Here is a 22,438-nt window from a genome sequence, read left to right as displayed (position 1 = left end):
TGAGACCCTGTCTCTAGATAAAATACAAAAATGGACTGAGGATGTGGCTCAGTGGTTAAGCGTGCCTGAGTTCAATACCAGTACCCCCCCCCCCCAAAAAAAAAAGAAAGAAAGAAAGAAAAGAATTCACTAATCTAATAACCCATCCCAAAGAAGCCTCTCGGGAATTGACTGTATAAAAGTGCAATAGCCATAGAGTATTTTGGGGCAAGTGTATAGTTCTTGGTACTTGTTCATGGCTGACCTTTTAAGAGACTTAAACTGAAACATTTACAATTTCTCAGTGTAGAGTTGATGCAGACTCTGACTCAAGGAGGATATTGTATATCCTGGGCTAGGTGGAGCTCAGACCTGAGATGTGGGCTTGGAAAGAGGGACCAGGTGCAGTCCCCACACCCAGACCCCAGGTGGAGTTGACCCTGGTGACTGTTAGGCCTGGATGGGGAAGGACTGGCTCTTGAGGCTTTGCCAAGGGCAGTGGGAAGCTTGGCCTCAGCCCCTATTCAGTGATGCAAATTCTTGATATCTGGATTGGGTCACAGGTGCGTGGTGGGGTGGTGTGGAGATAGAAGGTGATGGTGTGGTCACCTAGGCTGGAGGCACCAGGAGGAAATGGAGGTGGTGTTCTTAGAAATGTCCGCCCATCCCTTTGTTCATTCAAATTTCTGTTTAATGAAAGCAGAGGCCCTTTGCAAGGTGGGGGTGGAGAATGAGGCAGTTTAGGGGATTTGCTGTTGAGAGGTAGAGACAGACTGAAAAATACCCAAGTAAACAAGTCCACAAAAACAGTTCCACACTGTGATCACTGCTACTGAGGAGCCGGGGGCCAAGCTGGGAAATAGTGACTACGTGGGCTGGCTCCAGACCAGTGGCCAGGGAGGGTCTCCTGCGAGCAGGGATGGAGGGGCCAGGAGAGGCTGGCTATGCCATCAATGGGGGAAGAGCGACAGCCGGAACAGAGGGCCACATGAGGAAATGGAGCCCAGGGCGCCCTGGAGTGAGGGGGCAAGAGGGGGCAGAGGAGGAAGGGGACTTGCTAAACCATTTGCACTTTCTTATGCAAGCAGCCTGCCTTGTCTGAAATTTGACCAGCTGGGGTCTTTTAGCCGCCAGCTGGCACATTAAGTGCATGCCACTTGCCTTGGTGTCCATCTGTTTTGTTTCCCAGGGGAGCAGGTCCAGGGTCACAGAGTGAATCTGAGTTGTACAGGTCATGAGGCAAGGGACGGGGCAAGGGGAAGGGCCTGAGGAGGGGAAAGGCCTGAAGGCAGATGGCACTTCACTGTGCTCTGCTCACCTCTTGCTCAGGGCAGGCTCTTGTTCCTTCTAATTCCTTTTAGTCAAGTTCTTGGGCATCGAGAGAACTAGCCCTGTGAGCTTCATCACCTGCATTAGAATCCCACCCTCCCGTGGGAAGCTGAGCCTGGAACCAGAGGCGTCTTTGTGCTTTACTTTCCCATCTGTAAGGTAAGGACACAAAGACTTACCTGGGAGGATTTGGGGAAGATTAAGGAAGACGTACTTGTTGGTTTGCTTATTTATTTATTTATTTATTTATGGCAGTGACGGGGACCCAACCCAGGGCTTCACCCATGCCAGGCAAGCACTGTACCACTGAGCTATACCCCTGGGCCCTGAAGGTGTATCAAAAGCACTGCACGCGATGTCCAGATCACACAGTAGGTGCTCTGTGGATGTCAGCTCCCTCCTTACTGACTACAGAGCAATGTTGTAGGACATTGGACTATAATTGAAAGGTGGCACATTGAATGATAGTGATAACATTTATTCTTCTTTCAAGAGCAGGATCTGGCTGCATTTTGGGGAGTGGGGGAAGTTCTGGGCAGGGAGTAAAACCTTCACTCTAGTATGTGGTTTTTGGAGCTTCCTTCTTTAGCAATGGAGGGTGGGGCAGGCTGGGTCTGTGTTTTGGTGCCCAGAGACAGACTAGTTAAAACCTCTCTGGCCTTATGCAGGAGGCTCTGGTCTGGAGAGGTGAGCTGGGGCCATCCAATTCTGAAGAACAGGCAGGTCTGGGAACACTGAAACAAGTGACCTCTGAGGACCTCTCCAGGCCACAGTCCACTTCTGGACCAGGAAGGGGTGGACCACATGCACACTCCTCATTGACCACCAGAGGGCAGACCTGAGGCAGGATGACCAGAGCAAGGTGCCTGTGTCTCCAGCTGGAACAGAGACCTCAGGCAAAATCTGTAGTCAGAGGATGGGGTGCAGGGTGTCTAATACAGGGGTCCTTGGGAAGGCATCTGTGCTACCTAGAGAGGAGGAAGCTCTAGTCTCCCAGCTGTTGTGACCTGTACCTGTGTTCTGTGCTCTAATGAATAGCAGATTTGGATAGATGAGCCTCTGGTCTTCATGCTGTGGGGATGTCTGCAGGATGTTTCAGAGTCCCAACAGAAGTGGCTTATAGCCTGTCTAGTTCTAGCAAAAGCAGCGTCTGGCTCAGAGGGCTGCACTGCTGACCCCTGTTACCCCCAATCACAACTGAAGAAGGCAGTGGGCAGTGCCAACCCTTCAGCTGTGCCTCTGCAGCCTGTGCCCCTTCAGGGTTACACACACTCAGGAAGCAGTTGCTGTTGCCTGATTCCATCTGCAGCAAAGAAGTGTCCTAGTCAATGCCCTTTGTTTTTGGCAGAGAAGGATTCCGGAACCTTCTCTTACACTGCATTCATTTTAACCTTCTCTGCAGTCTGCATTGGAGACCGCAGTCCTCGGTGTCCGACTGCAGCAGTGTGGGGATTTGTGGCTTTCTCTTCCCTGCCACATCGAGGCTCATTCTTCCTGTCAGCATTTTATGTTTCAGAGTTGCCCCATGCTGTAACTTTCTGAGCACTGCACTTCCACAGAGCTCCAGCCGTGCCCAGAAGCAGAAATGGTTACTGTGGTGGGCTAGGCCAGGACAGGACTCACGCAGGGCAGACGGCGAGGAACTGAAAGCAGCCAGTTACTGCAGAGCATCAGGGTGCCAGTCTGCAGCCCCCCACCACCATTTCCCTGCAGGTTGTAAGATGAGAACATCTTAAAGGTCTGCATTGGTGTCACTCCTCCTCCATCTACCCACGCATCCAGTCCTATTTAAGCCCCCAGTTTTGCTGGTTCCAGAATAAGAGTAAGAGATGAGAAAGACTCATGAAAGAGTAATCTGTGAGCTCAGGCTTCAGAGGAAGGAAAGGGATGCTCCCCTAGGTATGGTGCAGCTGTGCACTGCACCATGTAGGTGGCATTATAGGACAAGTGGTCTAACATAGGCATGTACAAAGATTAATGGGAGAGGGGACAAAAGAACACATTTTTGAGAAAAAAAGTTTCTAGAGATGACTTCTATCATTCAGTGGTTCATTTCAGGATCGTCTGCTCTACCTCTGTGTCAGCTGGCTTGGTGGCACACAGCAGTTCTGTTACTTAAAACGTGGGCAACTATGCCTGCACTAGAGTAATGAGCTTTGCTGTTGCACGGTTCTCTTGCAGTTTCAGAGACTTGAGGAAGAGGAGCTGAGCTGCAGTAAGACCCAGCAAAGTGACCTTGCCAAAAGAAAGGGCTGAGTTGGGGAATTTTTGACACCCAAACTCACCATGGTGGTGATGTGGAAGAACCTTTTGTCCTTGTTAAAGCCATGACACTTACTGATGCACCAAACGTTGAGGACAACCCCTGTGGACTGGGCGGTGTGCTAGTAACTGGGAGTCTAGGAACGTGAGGAGTCTAGGAGTCACCATCTCATAGAAGAATGCACAGCCTCTGTACATGCAAAATGTGTCACAGTCAAGGTGAACAGAGGAGGTGCGCTCCAGGCTTTAGGGGGCTGGATGGAAAAAGACTCCACCCTTAGGTGGCATTTAAATTCAGTGTGAGAGAAGTGTCCCTGGAAAGGGGAAGAGAAGAAGGAGAACAGCCCAGGGAGAGGTCTGCTCTGACGCTGTGTCTGCATGCACCCGCCGACAGATTGGAGGTGCTTGTCCAGGGACTGGCCATGAGACTGTAGAGGAGGTGAAGTCAGATTCTGACCCTTGGTTAACTCCCCCCCTGTTCACAGACCCCCTTGAGTAGGGTTTTCCTTCCTCTAGACCCCCAGAGTGCCTGGGGGGTTCCATTTAATTGTCCCACTCTTTTTCAACTCCTTGCCCTTTCCTGATGCTGGTGAAGTATGGGGAGGCAGGGGGTTGGGAAGAGGTTGCAAAATGCAAAACAGGCAGCCTTCACTGCTGTTTCCTGTTTGGTGTGTGTTTCATATTTATAAATGGAGGACAGGTTCAAATATTAGGTTCCCAGATTAGGTTCCAGCTTCACTGGAAAATTTCAGTATTTTTCCAAAGAGATATTTTTTTAAAAAGTAGTTTATATTAACAAATCTATTAATGTAGAGTGGGTGGACAATTCTCCCCCACCCCCCTTTTACTTTTCTGCATGGCACTGAGCAGTAAGTACCGTAAGAAATTCAGATTACTGTCAGTTATCCTCCTTGGTCGATTAAAACTATTCCTTGGGTACTTTCTATGTGCCAAATACTCTCTTAGGTTCCAGCCAGAGCAGACAAATCCATTTAAATGTTACATTTCTGGATATTTATGGTTAGAAATGTCAATTACCATTGACTGGAAACCTTATGTCAATGGCTATAGAGATAAGATTGACACAAGTAAGTCTGACAAAAGCTCACGGGAGCTTTTTATTAGGAAACAAAACATTCCATGGCAAACCAGTAAATAACAAGACACATTTAAACCCATTAAGATCAAACCAGGAGCAAGGAAGTATAACAAGAATATTAAAAAGCAATATAATTAGAGCCATTTTGTTTCAAATTAATTTGAATATCATTATTTACTTGTTTGCCACGTGGGTAATTTTTCTTGGCTTTTAATAAGACCTTACTCTATGCACCCCAACTCCAAGCTGGAACCTACTGGTGGCATTTCTTGGTAGGAAGGCATATTTTATGTCTTCCGAGACAAGTCCCTTATTTGAGCCCAATATTTGAGGACATCAGTCCACTTTGCTCCTGCGTATCAGGTAGTCGGAGGCGGAAGTGCTTCTATTGAACTTTCATGAATTTCCACATCCCCTTCTGGGACTTTTGAGGGGAAAGAAATGGTGAATTTTACATCTCTAAGTCTGGGAAGATTGACAGGTGCAGATCCTGGGACACAGGGCCCTCACTAGCCCTAGGATTATCCTGAATTTATCCAGCTAATCTTTCCTAAGCAAGTGTGAGCCAATTAAACAGATTGAGTGCTGCTTGCTGGCCTAGATTATGTAGGAATTGCATGTATTGTGATCTCAAGCAAGAGAAGCCCCTCAGTCCAGATGTTTGTCATTGTACCCGCCTGGGGAACCTTCCAAAGGGGTGGCCTGGTTAGACTGCGTGGGACTCCCTGGGCCAGCTCTTTTCTTCCACAAGGATTCTGAACAGAGCATCACAGCAAAGCCAAGGGCTCCCAGGCCTGTGCAATCGCTAGGATCACGGAGAGACCTTGAAAGCCGGTTAAGTGCGACTCGACTCCATTTGGGGATTCAGGGTCTTTAACTCTTGAGATAGAGGTTTTCTCCACGACCATTTCCCATTCCTTTGGGATTTAAGCTCCCTTTTTTGTCCCTCTGGCTTCTTTACAGCTCATTTCGCTTTCTGCCTCAAGATACTGTGCGGGGCGCCAGCTAAGAGCGCCGCAAGGCCTTAGGGCTCCGCGGACGCCGGAATCCCAACAGCTTTTCCTCCACGGATCTGTAGGCACCAGCGAACGCCCCCTGGCCCAACTTCCCCAGGGGCTCCGGGTGGGCGTGGCCATTAAAGAGGGACACAGGGGCCTACACAGGGCCATTTACGCTTTCACAGACTGTGGCCTGTTGGCACAAAAGGCTCTTTCGGGGTGGGGCTTCCCGTGCCCCGCGGACCGCGGCCTTCCCGGACGCCGCCGCGCTTGCTCGGGGCTTTCTTTGCAGCTCCAGGCAACAGATGCTGGCAGCCGGCGCCGCCGCAGGCCAGATTCCGTCTTTGCAGGCTCACCTCCCGCCCGCGCCACAACGCAGCCCGGAGCGCGACCGGCCCAGTGGCCCGGGCCGCAGCAGCCCGCATCCAGCGTCCACTCCGGGGCTGGAGGCGGCGGGCGTGGCCGGTGGCGAGCCTGTCGCCTGCTTCCTTTCCCCGCACTCGCCGCCGCCTCAATTCCCCAGCCGGCTGCTGGGCGGAGGCTGAGCAAGTCTTGCTCCAGGCTGGGCGGGGGAGGCCCGGCGCCCCTCCCGGGCCGCGCGGCGCCGGCCGGCGGTGCAGTCGCGCGCTCGCCGCCAGCGAAGCCATTGGCTCGGCGCAGTCACCCCACGCGGGCTGCAGCGGCGGCCTCCGCGGATTGGCGCGCGGGCGGGCGTGTGCTTGCCGCCCGGGCTGCACCGAAGCCCCTCCGTCTTGGGGTTGTGCCCCCTCCCCCTGTTCGAAACGACCACCCCTCCATTGTCCCTGCGTTGCAGATGCTGCATCTGGGGCTGCTGCCAGCCCCAGTCCCGGATGCCCAGGCCAAAGAAAGGGAGCCAAAGGCGCGTTCCCTGCTCGGGCGCACGCACCGACCGCCGCCCTCAACCGCACACTGCAGCATTTCGCGCTCCGGCGCCGCGCCCCTCCCAGCTTTCCCTCATTTGCATATCCCACGGTTGTGGCCAATCAGTGCTCGCCTCTCTCGAAGCGGATGGCTTTTGCCTGAGAGGAAAGGGAGTGGCTGGCGGCGCATGCGCCGCGGTGGCTGACTTGAACCGAGGCTTTTATTGCTGTAGTTTATTTCCACCCCCTTCCCTCCTGTTCTCTCTCCCTCTCTCTTTCTTTTTTTCCGCCCTAGCTGGGGCTGTGTTGGAGGAGAGGAAGAAAGAGCAACAGAGGATTGTATTTGTCCCTTACGTTCCTGAAAATTGCTACCAGCAAGACCAGCTAAACGGTTGTACCTTCTTCAATTCTGCAAAAAGTACCAAGTCCCCTTCCCAGCAATTTTTGCTTTAAAGCTGCCCTTTTGAAATAATTTTTTTTCCAGGAGAGAGATGTCTTATCAGGGGAAGAAAAATATTCCACGCATCACGGTGAGTTGGGTACTTGGGAAATGTGCGTTTGGCTAGCAACCTTTTGTGGCACTGAACATCTAAGGAATTTTTAAAAGAGGGAGATGGAGAGGGACCCAACTTTTTAAAAATATTTTTTTCAGTTGCTAATGAAGGCGATAGTGGGGTGGTGGTGGTGGGAGATGCAATAATAAAGAATTATAAGGCACATAGTTTACAAGGCGTTCAATTAGGAGCGTGAGTACATGGAGATAGCTTTAGGTAGCGCGCCAGATCCGCTGTATCCTTTTATTGTCAGCCCGAGATGCTGCAGTGCTGGCCTGCGGGGTGTAAGCAAATGGATGCCAGATTGAATATGCATGGTTGAAGCTCGATATTGTTCTCCGGGCTGCGTGCTGCGAGGCTGGACTCAGGAGCTGCGATGGGGAGCTGGGGAAATGGATCCTCCCTCCCCGTGTCTTCCGCCCCCCCATAAAGGGCTTTCTGGAGCCTTCCTCTGGCTCCTTGGAAGAAGGGACGGGTTTCAGCCCGAAGGCGTAATGACAGCAGAGGGATGCTCAGGGCAGGGTGTAGCGGAATGATGGGGAAACGGGAAGGGAAATCGGGCACCGTGATGAGCTGGAGAGGAGGGCCGGGCCCGGGCCAAGGCTTTTTGTTGACTGGGGACAGGTTTTGGGTAGTTCTCTTGTTTTTTTTTTTTTTTTTCCTTCGCCCTCTGGTTTGAGGCTGGGGCCCTGACAGGGCTCAGGGCTCGCTTTCCTGCGTCTTTTCTGCTTCTTCCGCCACCAGGGAGGCGTCCGTGTTGGCGCATACAAAGCGGGCTGGGAGGGTGGGCGCTGGGGACAGCGGCGAGACGGGCTCAGAGAGGTAATGGCGCTGCGCGACGCGCCGAGCAGATGGCCCGGCCGGCCCCAGGCAGACAATGATCACAGCGGCCCAAGGTGTGGGCGCTGTTGTGGGGCCTGGAATTGTGGGTTTGTACATCCCCGGAAAACCTCCGTGCCTTGAATTCGCGATGCTTCAGGGATGAGCACCGCTTCTTGCTCCCACTCTCTCTCCATCTTTTCCTGGAAAAATCTCCCCTGTCCTGTTGTCTGCATCCCGGAATGAAATCCCAGGGAGGGGGAAAGCCAGGGAAATTCATTGTTATATAATGCTGTGCAATCGCAGTTGGCCAGCTGATTCCCGGGTAGAACCCAAGGCCGACGCAGACACCAAAGAATCAAACAGCCGAAAGGTGCTGTAGGGCTGGATTTGGTGTGTGTTTCGCCCTGGTTGTCCCTGTGGCCCCGGGCACCCTTGCTTCCTCTCCGTGCACGAGGACACACCCATCCGCAGGAGAGAAGTGGGAACAAATGCGCAGGGGAGGGGTCCTGCGCTTGAGATTTTCTATGATGCGCTGGGTTGTTCAAGGAAGGTGAGTTGAAGGCAAAGACCCCAGATCCCAGAGGATAGCGCATGGAGCACCCAACGGTCTATGTTCCTGCTGGAGGAAGGAGTCTGGGGAGCTAGGGAGTGGGGGTGGGGAGCAGATTTACAGCAAGCCCCTGATAATTTGTTGTCTTCTTGAACAGACGAGGCAGTTTCGTTCCTCATTGATGTTGTGGGGAGGAAAAAAAAATAGGCAAACAATCAAGACCGATTTTTAAAAGTGCGCCCCCTCCACCCTTGAAAAATTCTAGTTGCATTATCCTAGGACCCAGAGCATGTTTTTCCTCCCTCCATCACCATGGCCAGTCTCTTATGTAAGAAGCCTTCTAGAAGGTACTGGAGCGAACAGGGCTGTGATATATCGCTTTTTTCTTGACATGATGTGTTGGCTGGGGGATTCGTGGCAATGGCAGGAACAGGTAGGTCAGTGGCTAAGGGGCAGGTGGTGAAGGGCACGGTTTCTCCTGGTCTCCCAGGCAATGGAAGCTCTAGATCTGGGAGAGGAAGGATTATTATAGGCTCAACATCTCCCAGCCTCAGTTTCCCTGTCAAATGAGAATAGAATCTTCTTCCATCATGTTCTGAGGCTATAACAGCCTGATGTACTTGACAGGATTTTGTAGAGGTATTGCCATTGATCATGATCAGTTTTAGGAATTGTCCACTGTTTCCATTTGACTTCCCAATATCTATGTCAGGATGAAAAAGCCCCTACAGTGTTCAAAATGAAGATCATTTTGATTTTTAGTATGTCAGAGAAACAAATATGTGGAATGACATGTATTTTTTTTTCTCTGTAGTAGCTTATAGATATATAAAAGATTTTCTGTAATTTCCTTTTCTTGGTAGCTGATAAATGTAGATGGCACTTGCTGTGAGTATTGTTTTTAGCTTAGTTTGGGTTGACCCTTGTCAAGATGAATGCTGTCCTTTGAGATGTGTTGCTTATTAAAGGGGTAATATATGGCTCAGCTTGTAAAGCTTGAATCCGGATTGAAATAAAATAGGTGCTTATTCACTGAATATACCACCTTCACATTCCATTTCTTCACCAGGATTTGGGATAGCCATGAGGCATAATGTGGCATTTTTGTTACATTCCTGGCCTTCCCATGCCACACAGCCTTTATTTTTTTGCACAAATATCACCAGTTAAAAAATATAAGTGCATTAGGAATCTATAGTGATGTTAGATTTTAAAATTTGCCATCTCATCTACTTTATCATAAAACTTTGCCTTTTTCTTAACTACATAGTGAAAATGGTATAATTTCCATAGTCCCTTCCCTCCCTGCTATGCTTGCTGTGATTTGCCTCAAAAATAAATGTAAATATAGAAGGACATTCTGAATTGAAATATTGTTGTGGCTGGACCAAGTGTGTTTGTATAGGGTATCCCCTGACAACAGACTTTTGGTCACTCTTCCCTGACACAGACCTTGCCAAGACTCTCCTATGTGTGGGTGTGTCCCCTCCCCCCTTTTTTTTAAAAATGAGGTTTAGCCAAAAGTCATTCAAAAAGTATTGTCTTCTTTATTTGGAATGTTTTCACTGCTCTTTAATTCCCCCCCACCATTTTCTTTTGCTTTCAGGTTAAGGTCTAATTGAAAGAGATGGTTGATTTTTGTAGAATAAGCTTTGCCAGTATGTTCTGCCTCATTGGATGATAAATTGTTTGCTCAGTATAGGTTCCCCTTTGTCACCAGAACTTTCAAAAACTGGCTCATTGGAACATCATTTCTGAATAGTACAAATGTGTCCTGCATTCATTTAACTTAGCACCTGTGTTCCTCATAGGTCAGTTATGTGTTGTGACTTTACTACCTTTTTGTTTCAGAGTGATCGTCTTCTGATCAAAGGAGGTAAAATTGTTAATGATGACCAGTCATTCTATGCAGACATATACATGGAAGATGGGTTGATCAAGTAAGTGTAACTCATTATTATGTATATAGTATCTATATACCTCCCATTGATCCCAAGCTTTGGTACCCCTTCACACATGAAGTGTTATATTTAGTGACTCAAAGAGTGACCAACTTAGTATCTGTTTTAAGTTCCATTTTGATTAGTGGTAATTAATGAATTTGAGAATTCATATTTGCAGATTTCAAAGTTGGGGCCCCCTTCCCCCCACCATTGTGCCTTTGGTAATGTCCTATTTTTTAATGGAGGTGACAAAATATCTTCTGTTGTCAGCTCAGATACTTGCTTTAGGGTATGTTGACGGTGTGAAAGGTTTCCTAGAATTTAGTTGCTTGGAATGGACAATCAAAGAGCACAGATGCAGAGTACAGCCTCTCACCAGGATAACCACATCTGCTCCCTCAATCAGGAGTCCAAGTTAGAGGCGCTACATACAGAAGGATACCAAGTTAATTACCAAGTGCCACAGACAAATTACGCCCTAATCCTGGGGGGAATTTTAGTTTTTATTCTCTTAAGTGGAAACTGTCACAAATAAGGCTGCCCTTTGTATGTTGTATATTATGTCATGCAGGAGAACAACAGAATGGTTGTGAGTTTGGGTGTTGCTGGACTCTGGCGGGTTAAATGAGCAGAGTGCATACCAGTGTCCTCATGCCCTTCCTACTGGGGCAGCTCCCAGGCTCTGGAGAAATAGCACATCTGCTTAACGACAAACACTGCACCCAGTGACATCTTTTAAATAAGCAGCCTTCATCAGGCACTAGCAGCAGGGCAGCCGGAGGAGTGGAAACCTGGATGTGCCTGCTGCCTGGAAGCTCACACCCTGATTTATTTATGAACCGAAAATAGGGTTGAGCATTTCCACATTTAATGTTTTCTCCATGTGTGTTTCTTGTGACAGTCTCAGCTCTGGGCTCTCAAATGCTGTGACTTTCTTGTTCCATCTCCGCTCCCAATTATAAGGCAGCATGATTTGGCCTGGCAGAGGGACAGTGGTCTGGAAGGGAGGAGGCCTGAGTGCTACTTTTAGTCATCACTCATTTGTCTCAGAACTTTAATCAACTCCTCTTTGATTAATTTTTAAGACAGTAGAAAGATATAGTAAAAATATTTTCTTAAACATTGGAAACGAATCATGTCCCCAACATGATGAGTATTTGTTTGTCTGCCTTTATTATCTGAATGGCCAAGCACCTGTTCCCACATTTAAAACTTGCAGCTGTTACAGGGTTCACTTTTTTCCCCCTTTGGTTCCATCTCCACCCTTCCACCTCTGTTTTCTCTCTATTGAAAAGGATATGGTAAAAATAAATGTTTGGAAAATGCACTCAGGTCTGAAGCAAATTGCTATTGGATAATTAGCTCAATGGTGTGTGTTACAGGAAGGTCAGATGACATATAAATACCTTGGGGCCTTGTTACCATTTGACCTTATTGATTCCTGGTAGCTAATTTGCAAATGGGGCCTCTGGTGCCTTAGGTAAATTTTGTTTTCTAGTTTATTTGGCTGCAGCGCCCTTTGTGGGTGAGGGGTGGGGGGGATCTCTGGTGATGAACGATGACAAGACTCTGAAAAGTCCCCGGCACATGGCGGAGTGGTGAAGCTGTCAGATCTTATTTGAATCCACATTTGACTGACTGCCCTTATCACCAACCTTGTTTATTTAGGCAAATAGGAGAAAACCTGATCGTGCCAGGAGGGGTGAAGACCATCGAAGCGCATTCCAGAATGGTGATTCCTGGAGGAATTGATGTCCACACTCGTTTCCAGATGCCTGACCAGGGAATGACGTCTGCCGATGACTTCTTTCAGGGCACCAAGGCGGCCCTGGCCGGGGGGACCACCATGATCAGTAAGAAGCACCAACTCTGTCCCCACCCTTAGAGCCGTGAGACAGCAAACGAGCCTGTGTGGTGGGGTCTCCCTTTGAGAAGCTGATGAGCCGAGTGGTTAGACCTACTAAATAAGGGTCTGGGTGGGCTCGCCTTTGTCTTAATTCCTTGCTCTCGTTTTCTGTGGAACTTGGTGTTCTCCAGTTGAATTTGAGCATCTGGTCCTAAGGAATTTCGGTAGGAAGAGAGGGAATGGCTTCTTGATTTCTCTACTTGAGGACTTTTGTCTTCTTTGACCCCAAAATGTTATTTGGTTGTGAAAGTGCAGCGTTTGAAGTCATCTTCAAAGCTACCTATTTTGAGCCTTCACTCATAAATATTTGATTTTGATTAAAAATAAAAAGATTCCTAAGAGTGCTTCCTCTTGGAATAAGGACAGGGTTCAGCAAATAAAATGCCCAGCCAGGAAACTTCTGTTCCACTGACGTGAAAATCAAATGCGGTAAATGCTCTTTAGCTTGGGTTGGACATAAAGAATTAGGCAGCCCTGCTTGGTGGAGGAGCCACAGATACTAACTGTCCTTTAGATATGAAAACTGCTGGTACCCACAGCCAGGTGCCCTTTGTGTTGCTCAGAGGGCTGTGATGTTTTGGTTCAGCCAATCCAAGGTCTATTTGCTGGACCCAGCATCGGTGCTCAGTTTGCTTGTGAACAGCCAGATTCCAGGAGGCCTTTTTGCAAATGTCCTTTTTGTTTTGAGGAGGTGGGCACGCTGCCTGGTGGCCCATCAGGTACGTGTTTTAGAAAAGAGATTTTTTTTTTTTTTTTTTAATCCAAGAGTGAAAGTCAACATGCTTCCTGTCTTATATGAAAAGCTAATAGTCTGGTTCAGAAGAGGGTCCAAGTGAAAGGAACTTCACCCCCTAGAGAAGCCAGACTTGGTATCTTTCAGTGATGGTCTTTTTGACCTGTGGTTTCGAGGTCTGTCTGGATACTTTTTTTCTGTCTTTCCTGAGCTGGAGCAGCATTGCTCTGCTGTCCCCTCCCACTTGGAATTTCCCTGCATTTTAAATTGCACGCTCACTCCCTGGTGCCCTCCCTGTCCCTTCTTCAGCTCAGAAGCATCGGGACAGTTCTTTCCTGTTTTGCCTTCCTTCTTACCATGAGACAGCCTCCAAGGTTGAGGCTCACTATTTCTGCCTAACTCCAGGCCTTGCCTTCTAGATTGTGGATGCCATCCTTTGAGGGGCCCTTTGTGCACACCCCAGGACTTGGGGCAGTGCGGGAGGCTGCCGCTTGACCGAGTGGGCCTTTCCTCCCTGCCTCCAGGGTGGTCTGGAGTCCTGCCTGAGCCAGGAGGAGCATAGACCATTTCAGGGTCATCCAGGAAGGTCCACGTCAAGGTGATCTGCCTCCCTTCTGGGTGCAGACGTTGGTCACAGAGGGTCAATAAGCCGGAAGTAATATTTCTTGAGCGAGTGGTTGGTGACGACTGTGGTTGGAGGAGTTGCCTGGCAGGAGCCCACTGGTGTAGGGGAAATGCTCCCAACTGGAAGTCAGCAGTCTGGTTCCCATCCAGCTCTGCCTTGCTGTGTGATCTTGCACAGGTCACCTCACTTCTCTGACTTAGTGACTCATCTGCCCAGTGAAGGATTTGCTGACCTGGTAGTCCTCTGCAGCTCCCCCATTTGGTCAGGCCCTGAGCTCAGTGAGAGATTTTACCCTTAATACACTTTTCTTGGCAGACGCCAAGGGGCCCTGTTATTTGAGAGGCCCCGTCCTCTCCTGCATTCCTGCATGTGTCTCTTCAACCCTTGCACTTGGCCGTGCTTTGGCCCCTTGCTCTGTTCCGTTTCCCTTCCTGCCTGCCTTCCCCCGCCACAGGGGCACATCCCTTTTGGCTGCCCCCCAGCTTCTTGTGGCCTTCTCCCCCAGTGGCTGTGGGCTTCTTTCCATTCATCCAGGTGGGTTCCTTCTGGGCAGTAATGAGAGGCATCTCATTTCAGAGCGCCAGGAACAGTCGGCAGATGGCCCCACGGGCAGATGGTCAGGGGACTGAGCAGTCCAACCGGCTGCTGGGCCTGCTTGCAGGGAATGCGAAGGCGTTGAACTCATGGCTCCAGGATCAGTCGGTTTGGCTAAGGAGTGGGGGATTTAATGAGCGAGCCTCCAAGAACGTGATCAGAGTCGTTACGCTGAATTGAGGCAGTGTGCGCAGGGGCGTCACACCCCAAACTCCACTGCTTTTGTAGCCTGTGAGAAATATTAGCCACTCCTGCAAATGACCCCTATGGTTGCTAACCCGTGTAGGATTTCCAGCCATCCGCCGTTCCCTCGGAGGGGAGGAGTAGCAGTACAGATGAGAAATTTGGGATTTTTTTTTTTTTTTTTCTGTTTTCTGCTTTCTGTTCATGCCTTGTGCATTGCCTCAAGTCAGTGAGTGGCCGGGGCTTACTTTATAGAGAAGGAGGCTTGCAAAGAGCACTTATTCACTCCAGCTTGGTTGGTACGGAGAAGCTGCTTCTTCAGGGAGACCACAGCGCCTTGAATGCTTGTTGAAGCCGGGAGGAAAGGCCTGGGGAGTTTTGGACAGATTCAGGCGCAAATTCGATGTGCCCACGGCTACTGCACAAAAAAGCAGTAGAAGGAAATTGGTACAAAGACACCTGCACCGCCTCCTTCTCGTCTGTCTTTCTCCACGTCTTGTCCCCTGCCCTGGCCCATGTGTCTTCTCCTGTCCCTTTGCTGGCTGTATGTCTCCCAGGTCCACAGACCCTGGAGGTTCCATTTCTGACTGCCATGGCATTACCCATGAGGAACGTGAAGCCAAATATTCCCAGTTTGAAAAAGGTGATATGTCAGCAGCAGAAAATAATATTATGGCCATCAAACAGAGTCTGCTACGGAGCTGCCCAGGAGGATCTTTGTGAGGTCCCTGTCCCAGGGCAGGGGAATGCCCTTCACCTTTCTGTGGGTGGGTGGAAGTCCCAGACTCAGCCTGCAGGTGCGTCCAGACTGGCCCAGGGGCCACACAGGTGGTGGGATGTTGCTTTGGGAAATGCTGTGGACACCCCCATCCCCAAGGGCTTTGTGGTCATCAGAGTTGTTAGGACCCTGGAGCCTCCAGGAAGCAGGTGGGAATGGCTGCTTCCATTCTGCAGAGGGGAGGACCAAGGTCAGGTGACAGTGCATCACTTGCTGACACATTCCCTGTGCCCTGGGAAAGGTGGCAGGTGTGATGCACACCTGCAGCCCTGGCCCTGCCACTTCTGGCTGTGTCACCTTGGCCTCAGTTGCCTCATCTGTGAAATGGGGACAGTCGCCACAAAGATGGACTGTGGCTGTGTTAGCACGGTCCCTGTCCTGTGGGAAGCACTGAGATGGGACAGTCAGGGTCAGCCCGTCTTGTGGGGACCACCAGCCCCATCTCTATGACCTACCAGAGCTCTACTCTCCCTAGAGAGCCAGAGGAAAAGAGGCCGCAGCTGTCCAGGGCGTGGCCTGAGCATTCGTGTGTTGTCCGGGTGTGGGTGTGGTCAGTGCCCTGTGCCTACATATGTCAGGTGTCTGTGTGTGTGTGTGTGTGTGTGTGTGTGTGTGTCTGTGTGTGTGTGTGTCTGTATGTGTGTGATCTTAAGAGATTCTGCCTCCTGGGTCCTGCCCCACCTACTGAAGCGGCAGATCTGCCGGTGGAAACCGTGAATCTCTTTTAGTCTGGCACGTGTTCGAAGTACCCGGGACACTGTTTGAAAGGACAGTAGACCCTTGGTCAGTACAAGAAAATTTGAGGGGAGACTCACGGGTGGCTTTCTTTTGTCTGATCTTTTCCCTGGCAGCTCTGGCCAGGTCTTCCAGTTCTTTTAACAGGTGGCAGAGGGTACACACCTGTGTGGTCGTTGAATGAGATGCCATTTAGCTCAAGTCCAGAGCAATTTTAATTATACTGTGAGCCAGATCCTGTGCTGATGGAAAGGACAGAGAGAACGAGATAGAGTGGTCCCTGGGTGTCTGGGGAGGTGATTCCAGGAGCCCTGTGGATCCCAAAGTCTGAGGATGCTCAAGTCCCTACATAAAATGGCCTGACAGGTGCATGGAACCTGCCCACGTCCTCCTGCATACCGAAGTCACCAGATTATGCCTATGCCTCGTACATGTCACACTGTGTTCTTTAGGGACCGAAGACAAGCTCAGCACAGGTGCAGTTTTTATGAATATCTTTGATCCATGTTGAGTTGAATCTTTGGACACAAAACCTACGGATGCTGAGGGCTGACTGTGGCTCTCAGAAGTCTGTGCCAGATCTGTGCGCTCCAGATCTCCAAGGATTCGGAGTCACTGCTCTGAATGTCATTTCTGTCCACCTGAACACCAGGCTGTCCCTAGAAGTGCGGAGTCCGGGCACAGACACCCAAGGGACTTCCTTGCCATACTGCAGGGGTGGGAGGGGTGTCTTGGTCATGATGGGGTGAGGAGGTGCTGTCACACAGGGCTGGAACTCTAGACCTGTCACTTCTCTGTGCATCTGCCAGGTTGTGCCTTTGGTACCTGCATTCACCTGTCCCCGGGCATCTCTCAACCTCTTCTCCTGTACCTCTGTGGTGCTGGCAGCCTCCAGTCCTGGAGGGCTGTTGCCACGTCATGCTGCTCCAACCCCTGAGCCACCCTGGAGTCTTCGCTTGTGAGTCTTGTCCCATGTTGTCTCGTGCACCTCTTCCTTGGCACCCACCAATTCTGCGCTTTGCCTCTTACTGAGTGCCCTGCTCCTCGGGGAGCCTCTATGGCTGGGCTCTTCCTCCAGCACACCTGCGCTCCTGTTTCCTCTTCCTCTGAAACCTTCAGTGGCACCCTCTTGCTTGGAGAATGCAGCCTTAGACCTCGTGTCCAGCCGTGACTCATGTCAGCTCAGCCAGTGACGCCGTTGCCTTTTCTGCCCTTTCCTTATTTCCCATGGAGCTCAGTGTGGGTGCTTCCTCTCAGGCTCCTTCTTAGTTTTCTTCCCGGTAATCTCCTGATGCCTTTGTACCTGGGTAGACTTTTATCTATTTTTTTAAATATATTAGGCATTAAATGCAGGGGTGCCTTAGGACTGAACTACACCCCCAGTCTTATTTCTTTATTTGTTTTGAGTCAGTGTCACTAAGTTGTTGAGGGTCTTACAAAGGTGCTCAGGCTGGCCTTGAACTTGCAATCCTCCTGCCTCAGTCCTGAGTCACTGGGAATATGGTGTGCACCACTGTGCCTGGCAGACAATGAATGGGCTTTTATCCCTTGGCCCTTGTGGTCAGTCAGGGCCCCTCTGTTTTGTTTTTGTGTTCCCCACTCCCCATGCAGTGTCTCAGTGCTGAGAGGCACCCATTGATACCCAGGCTTGAGTGAAGAAATCCTCCCATGAATCTTGGTTGCCTGCTTGGCTGGTGGGTAGGGAAGGAGGGCATATGTGTCTGATGTTAACAGTGTTCACCCCATTGGAAGTGGCCGTTCCCTCAGCAGTGTCCCCCTCTGCCACAGCCCCCTAGTTCTGGGGTCAGCTCTGTTAGCAGTCTGGGGAGGGAGACAGAAGGGGAAGTCCAGAGCCCAGGCTTCCACCTGGTTGGGATGGGCAGCCCCTCTCTCTAAACTGCTCTGGCAGAAGCGCTGGCACTAGCTGTGCGCTCTCACGCTGGTCCTCCTAGGGCTTGCTCTCTGAGCGCAGCTTTGGGTGGAGAAGTCACGTGCCCCAGTTCACTGCTGGTGAACTCAGCAGTCCTTCCCAGAACGCTCTGGGCTGGTCCCAGGTCCCTCTGTGAGCCTCGTCTTCGGAGGCAAGAGGCCTGGGAGGGAGGCGAGGAGGCTCCCCGAGGAGACGTGGCTCAGGGCCCCGCTGCGGTACATCTACTGCTTGTCATTTTTTCATCCATGTGGCGTCTGGGATTGCTCCCTATTGGTGACAGGCACACATGTGTGAACACACACACACTGTAATATGGATGTGTCTGTAATTGATACTTTGATGATTCCCTTTGCAGCATTCATTTGACTGGGGTTAGAAAGTGTTTACTAAAACACCCGACCACATCAGACCAAGTTTCAAAGTCCAGGACCGAAGTTTTCACCACAAAATCTGCCTGTGGTCTGGCCATTAGAAAGCCACGTTATCCGACGGGCTGCTGGGTGGGCTTTCCCCTCGGCTCCTCTCATCTCCCCAGGCCCTGCATGGAGGGGTCCCACATTTCACCTAAGTCTTCAGCAGGCAGACCCACGGGGCTGGGCCTGCTCAGGTGTCCTTTGTGAATCTCAGACCTGAATGCCTGGACTGGACGATTCTGTCCACTCCCTGGCGTAGTTTGGGCTGAATACTGGATACTGATATGTGATGGCAGGCATCATGGAGGAAAGGGAACTAGTGCAGCTCTTCCCAAAAGTCCAGCCCCAAAGGCTTTCCTCGTGAAGGGGGTTGTTGTGTTGGGCTTGACTGGCCAACGGGGAAGGTCAGCGGGCATTATGAAGCCTTTCCAGAAGCAGCGGCATTTCTGTGTGACTCTCTAGACCTTAATTCATGGACATCAGGCAATTCCCGTAATCCCCGGGGTCTTCCCTGGACCCTGGTCCCGGGAGCTGGCAGTGCAGCCTTGGAAGTCAGGCCAGTTCATGAAGAGTGCGCCCTCATTTCTTGAGACATCTGTATCCTCCTGGCCCCTCTTCTCTCTGGCCCTTCCTGGGGGTGTTGCGCACAGAGCTTGGAGGATCTCAGTTCTCAGATGTTTCCAGAGCCTCTTCTCTGGTGTTCCCTGGAGTGGGTGTTCAGACTATTGGGAAGTTCTCATCCATCCTCCCTCCTGGCCGGAATGGCAGCTAGAGCCGATAGGTTCTCAGTGACCAGCATCCCAGCTCAGGGTTCCTCATTGCTGGACAAAGGCTCCATGACACGCGTCCTGGGCTCCCCTGGCCCTGTGTCCTGGCCGAGTGAGCTGGGCACAGACTTCTGGAGGCAGAGCTTGTGTTCCCTCCATGTGGACATGGCTCTGGTGTGCATGGGAGCTGGCCATGCTGGGGGCCCGACGGGCCACTGAGTGAGTCTGACAAGAGCCCTGGCCCAGTGCTCCTTGTGCCCTTACGAGCTTTCACACTGTCCCGGGCAGCCTTTCCCATGCAGCCTGACAGGGCGCCCTCCAACTGACACCTGGGGCTGATGGAGGCGGAGCTGAGCTGGTTGGAACGATGGGTGGAGGTGGCAACTGTGGGAGACCCCTTCCTTCCCAGTCTTCCCCTTCTGACTGGAGAATCCTAGGGTTTGGGGTGTGGTAGGAAACCACCACGTTCCCTCATGATGGCCTTTCTCCATCGCTTACCTCCCTCCACAGCATGGCAGTGCCCCTGGTCCTGGCCAGTGTCCACGTCAAGGAGATGGAGTTCATGAGACGGGGTGTCTCCAATTGGCCACTTAAGAAAAGTCCTCACCACGCTGAGTTTCCAGGGCTTTCCTTCAACGACCCGCCTTCTGTTCCAGAGAGGAGCTGGGTTGCAGCACCCATTGTATTTCCCCTAAGTTTTGGCCATTTTGCTTTTCACATGAAAATCCATCAAGGTGAGCTGTAGGCCTTTCTTGAAAAGCACGAATGGAACCCAGCGTTCAAGCGGGAAGTCAAGCACCTGAGGGTGGGGTGTGTGCTTCTCACCCCCCACGGCTCTGGACCTCAGTCACTGTAGGAAGGGCCTCTGACTCTCTTCCCTCCTTTTCCCCTTCGAGCAGACCTCTCTGATTCTCCTCAAGAGACGACCGCTTCTTTCTCTGGGTTTGAGGGCCCTGCCTCTAACTTGCTGCTATTGTTGGGTGAAGCCATTTGCCCCAATGCCTGGCTTTGAGTCGGCCTCCTCGGCCTGGGTTAATGATAAAGGGGAATCACAGTGAGTGGGAATTAGAGTTCTTTCTGGTTAACCCGTCTGGGAGGCAGCTTTCTTTGAATGTGACTAAATGTTCCCCTAATGACAGAGAAGATGCAGCTGGGGGTTGGGTCGCGGTGGCCCAGGCTCCTCTCCAACGAAGGAAATTTTGCAATGAGCTTGGGCACTCACTAAAAACCATGGCTGCATGTTAAAACCCCGGGGAAGTTTTAACAAAATACGGAGACCAGAGCTTCTGACCTAATTGTTCTAGGGAGGCTTTGACATTTTGGTACTTTTGAAAGTTCCAGGTGATAGCCAGGGTTAAGAACCATGGATCCAAGAGCGTGGTCCAGTGTTGGACTTCTGGCAAAGCTGAATAAGTGTTTGCCAAGGTTTTCCAAAAGCGAGTGGTGCCCTCTGCTCTGTGACCCCTGCTCTGTCTTGTCCTCTTTGCCATGGGAGAGGACGATCACACTGTTGTGACCTGGGGCGTGCAGGCTGGGGCTGGGCAACCCTCAGTTGCTGACCTTGGTGTCCCAGAAGATTGTCCGGGGCTAATTCTCTGACAGATACTGGCTAGGACTTGCAGTCAGTGGGGCCAGAGGCAGTGAGAGGAAGAGGGCTGGGTGTGGTGGGATGGGAGGGGGCTGAGGGGAAAGTGGAGCTGGACCAGGCACTGCTGTCCCGGGCCACCTGCCGTGCAGCTCTGAGAAAACACTGGTGTCTTTAGGTTGAATCAGTAATGTTTATGACCTAATCTCCCTCTAATGATAGGCCAGGACTGGAATCCTTCCTTGTGGGGAGCCTGTGAGGAAGAAATTAAAAGATGCTGGTAATAACATGGCATCAGGGACTCTTAGGGTGACCATGCAAATCTTCTGGCCCAGCCCCTCTCTTGCAGCTGGGTGGAATTCGCTGGGCCTCGCAGGCTTCAGAGGGTGAGATTGCAAGTCACACAGCAGGCTGGGGTGGGAGAGCTCCAAGAAGCAGATTTAAGTCCAGTTTTCCTTTCTAGTATTTTCTGTTTGAGAGTGAGTATCCTAATGTATTCCTAAATGGAGATAATAAGACTTATTTCTTGGAGTTATGTACAGAGTCAATGAGTTTATTTACTTATTTTACATACTATTTAAAAGTGTCTGTTTTGTCACTCTGCTCTGTTTTATCTACTCTGTCCATCATCCATCTATACTGTCTTAGTCTGGGTGACTGTATACACAGTATGGCTTTTAAACAACAGGAACTTATTTCTCATGATTCTGGGAAGTCCAAGATCAAGGCACCTGCAGATTCGGTGACTGGTGAAGGATCGCTTTTCTGTTCATAGACACCTGTCTTCTCACTGTGTCCTCACTAAGTAGGTTAGTGCCCCTTGTGTCTTTCAAGGGCACTAACCCCATTCATGTGGGCACTACCCTGCTGACCTAAGCCCCTCCCAAAGGCTTCACCTCCTCACACCATCGTGGGGGCTAGGACTTCAACATGAGACCCAAGCATTCAGACCATTACTCCATTATCTGTCTGTCACTCAGTATCTATTTAATCTAATCATATCCATCTATCTAATCTACCTACATATCAAATTTCCATTACCTGTCATCTCCATTTAATCATCCATATATCTTATCTGTTACCTGCCTAGTGGCTGTTGGTCTCCTCTCCTGCCTAATCTGTCTGATCTCTATGTGTCAATTATCTGTTTATTTCTCCTGTAATAAGGATGCAGTTGTACCTTATCTGGTTCCAGATGGGTTATGTCACCTCACTGCTACTTGATGAGATCAGGAAGAGAATTTAAGGCTTGTTAATCTTCCTGTGAATGCAAAGGAGTTTGTATTTTGAACACAGCTGGAAAAACATCTGCATATAAGAAGCCCTCTCTGGCCTACGGTGTAGCTCAGGGGTAAAGCACTTGCCTCGCAGGCACAAGGCCTTGGGTTCCACCCCTGCCTGCAAAAATAAATAAATACACAAATAAATGAATATTTTCTCAGGGGCTAAGAGGGGTTTTTATACCCCCCCCCCAAAAAAAAGTGCTTCTCACTTTTCCCCCCTCCAGATAACTCAGGAGGATTTGAGGCCTAAGTTTTCTTGATGACACATCTAGTCCCAATATGTAAAGCAGGGCCACCAGGAAGCAGTTCCTCAAGTCAGTCACTATGACAGTCATCGGAGACTAGCCTCATAGTTGCTCACTGTGCTGTGGACCCCCGGAGCCCCTCCTTTTCCTGGCTGACACACTGCACGGGCTGTGGGGTGGATTCTGTCCCCCAGCGCTGAATCCCCCTCCCCGCTGTCCTGCAGCTTGGTGAGCATCCTGTGCA

General features: G+C 50.5%; 1 protein-coding gene across 2 annotated transcripts in view; it reads left to right on the top strand.

Moving 5' to 3' along the window:
• Dpysl2 (dihydropyrimidinase like 2) overlaps positions 1 to 22,438 on the top strand; it is a 113,268-nt gene that overhangs the window by 43,693 nt on the left and 47,137 nt on the right. Inside the window, exons 1-3 of one of the 2 annotated variants that reach the window (XM_076853549.1) lie at positions 6,771 to 7,078; positions 10,326 to 10,414; positions 12,086 to 12,270. In XM_076853549.1, the coding sequence (XP_076709664.1) occupies positions 7,040 to 7,078; positions 10,326 to 10,414; positions 12,086 to 12,270 (313 nt within the window). In that variant the 5' untranslated portion in view covers positions 6,771 to 7,039. Of the gene's footprint in view, positions 1 to 6,770; positions 7,079 to 10,325; positions 10,415 to 12,085; positions 12,271 to 22,438 lie in introns of those variants that run through there. The other variant, XM_076853548.1, reaches the window with a different exon arrangement.

This window comes from Callospermophilus lateralis, chromosome 4, assembly GCF_048772815.1.
Source record: "Callospermophilus lateralis isolate mCalLat2 chromosome 4, mCalLat2.hap1, whole genome shotgun sequence".
Lineage (NCBI taxonomy): Eukaryota > Metazoa > Chordata > Mammalia > Rodentia > Sciuridae > Callospermophilus > Callospermophilus lateralis.
Note: the sequence above shows the minus strand (reverse complement) of the source record. Positions and strands in the feature narration are given on the sequence as shown.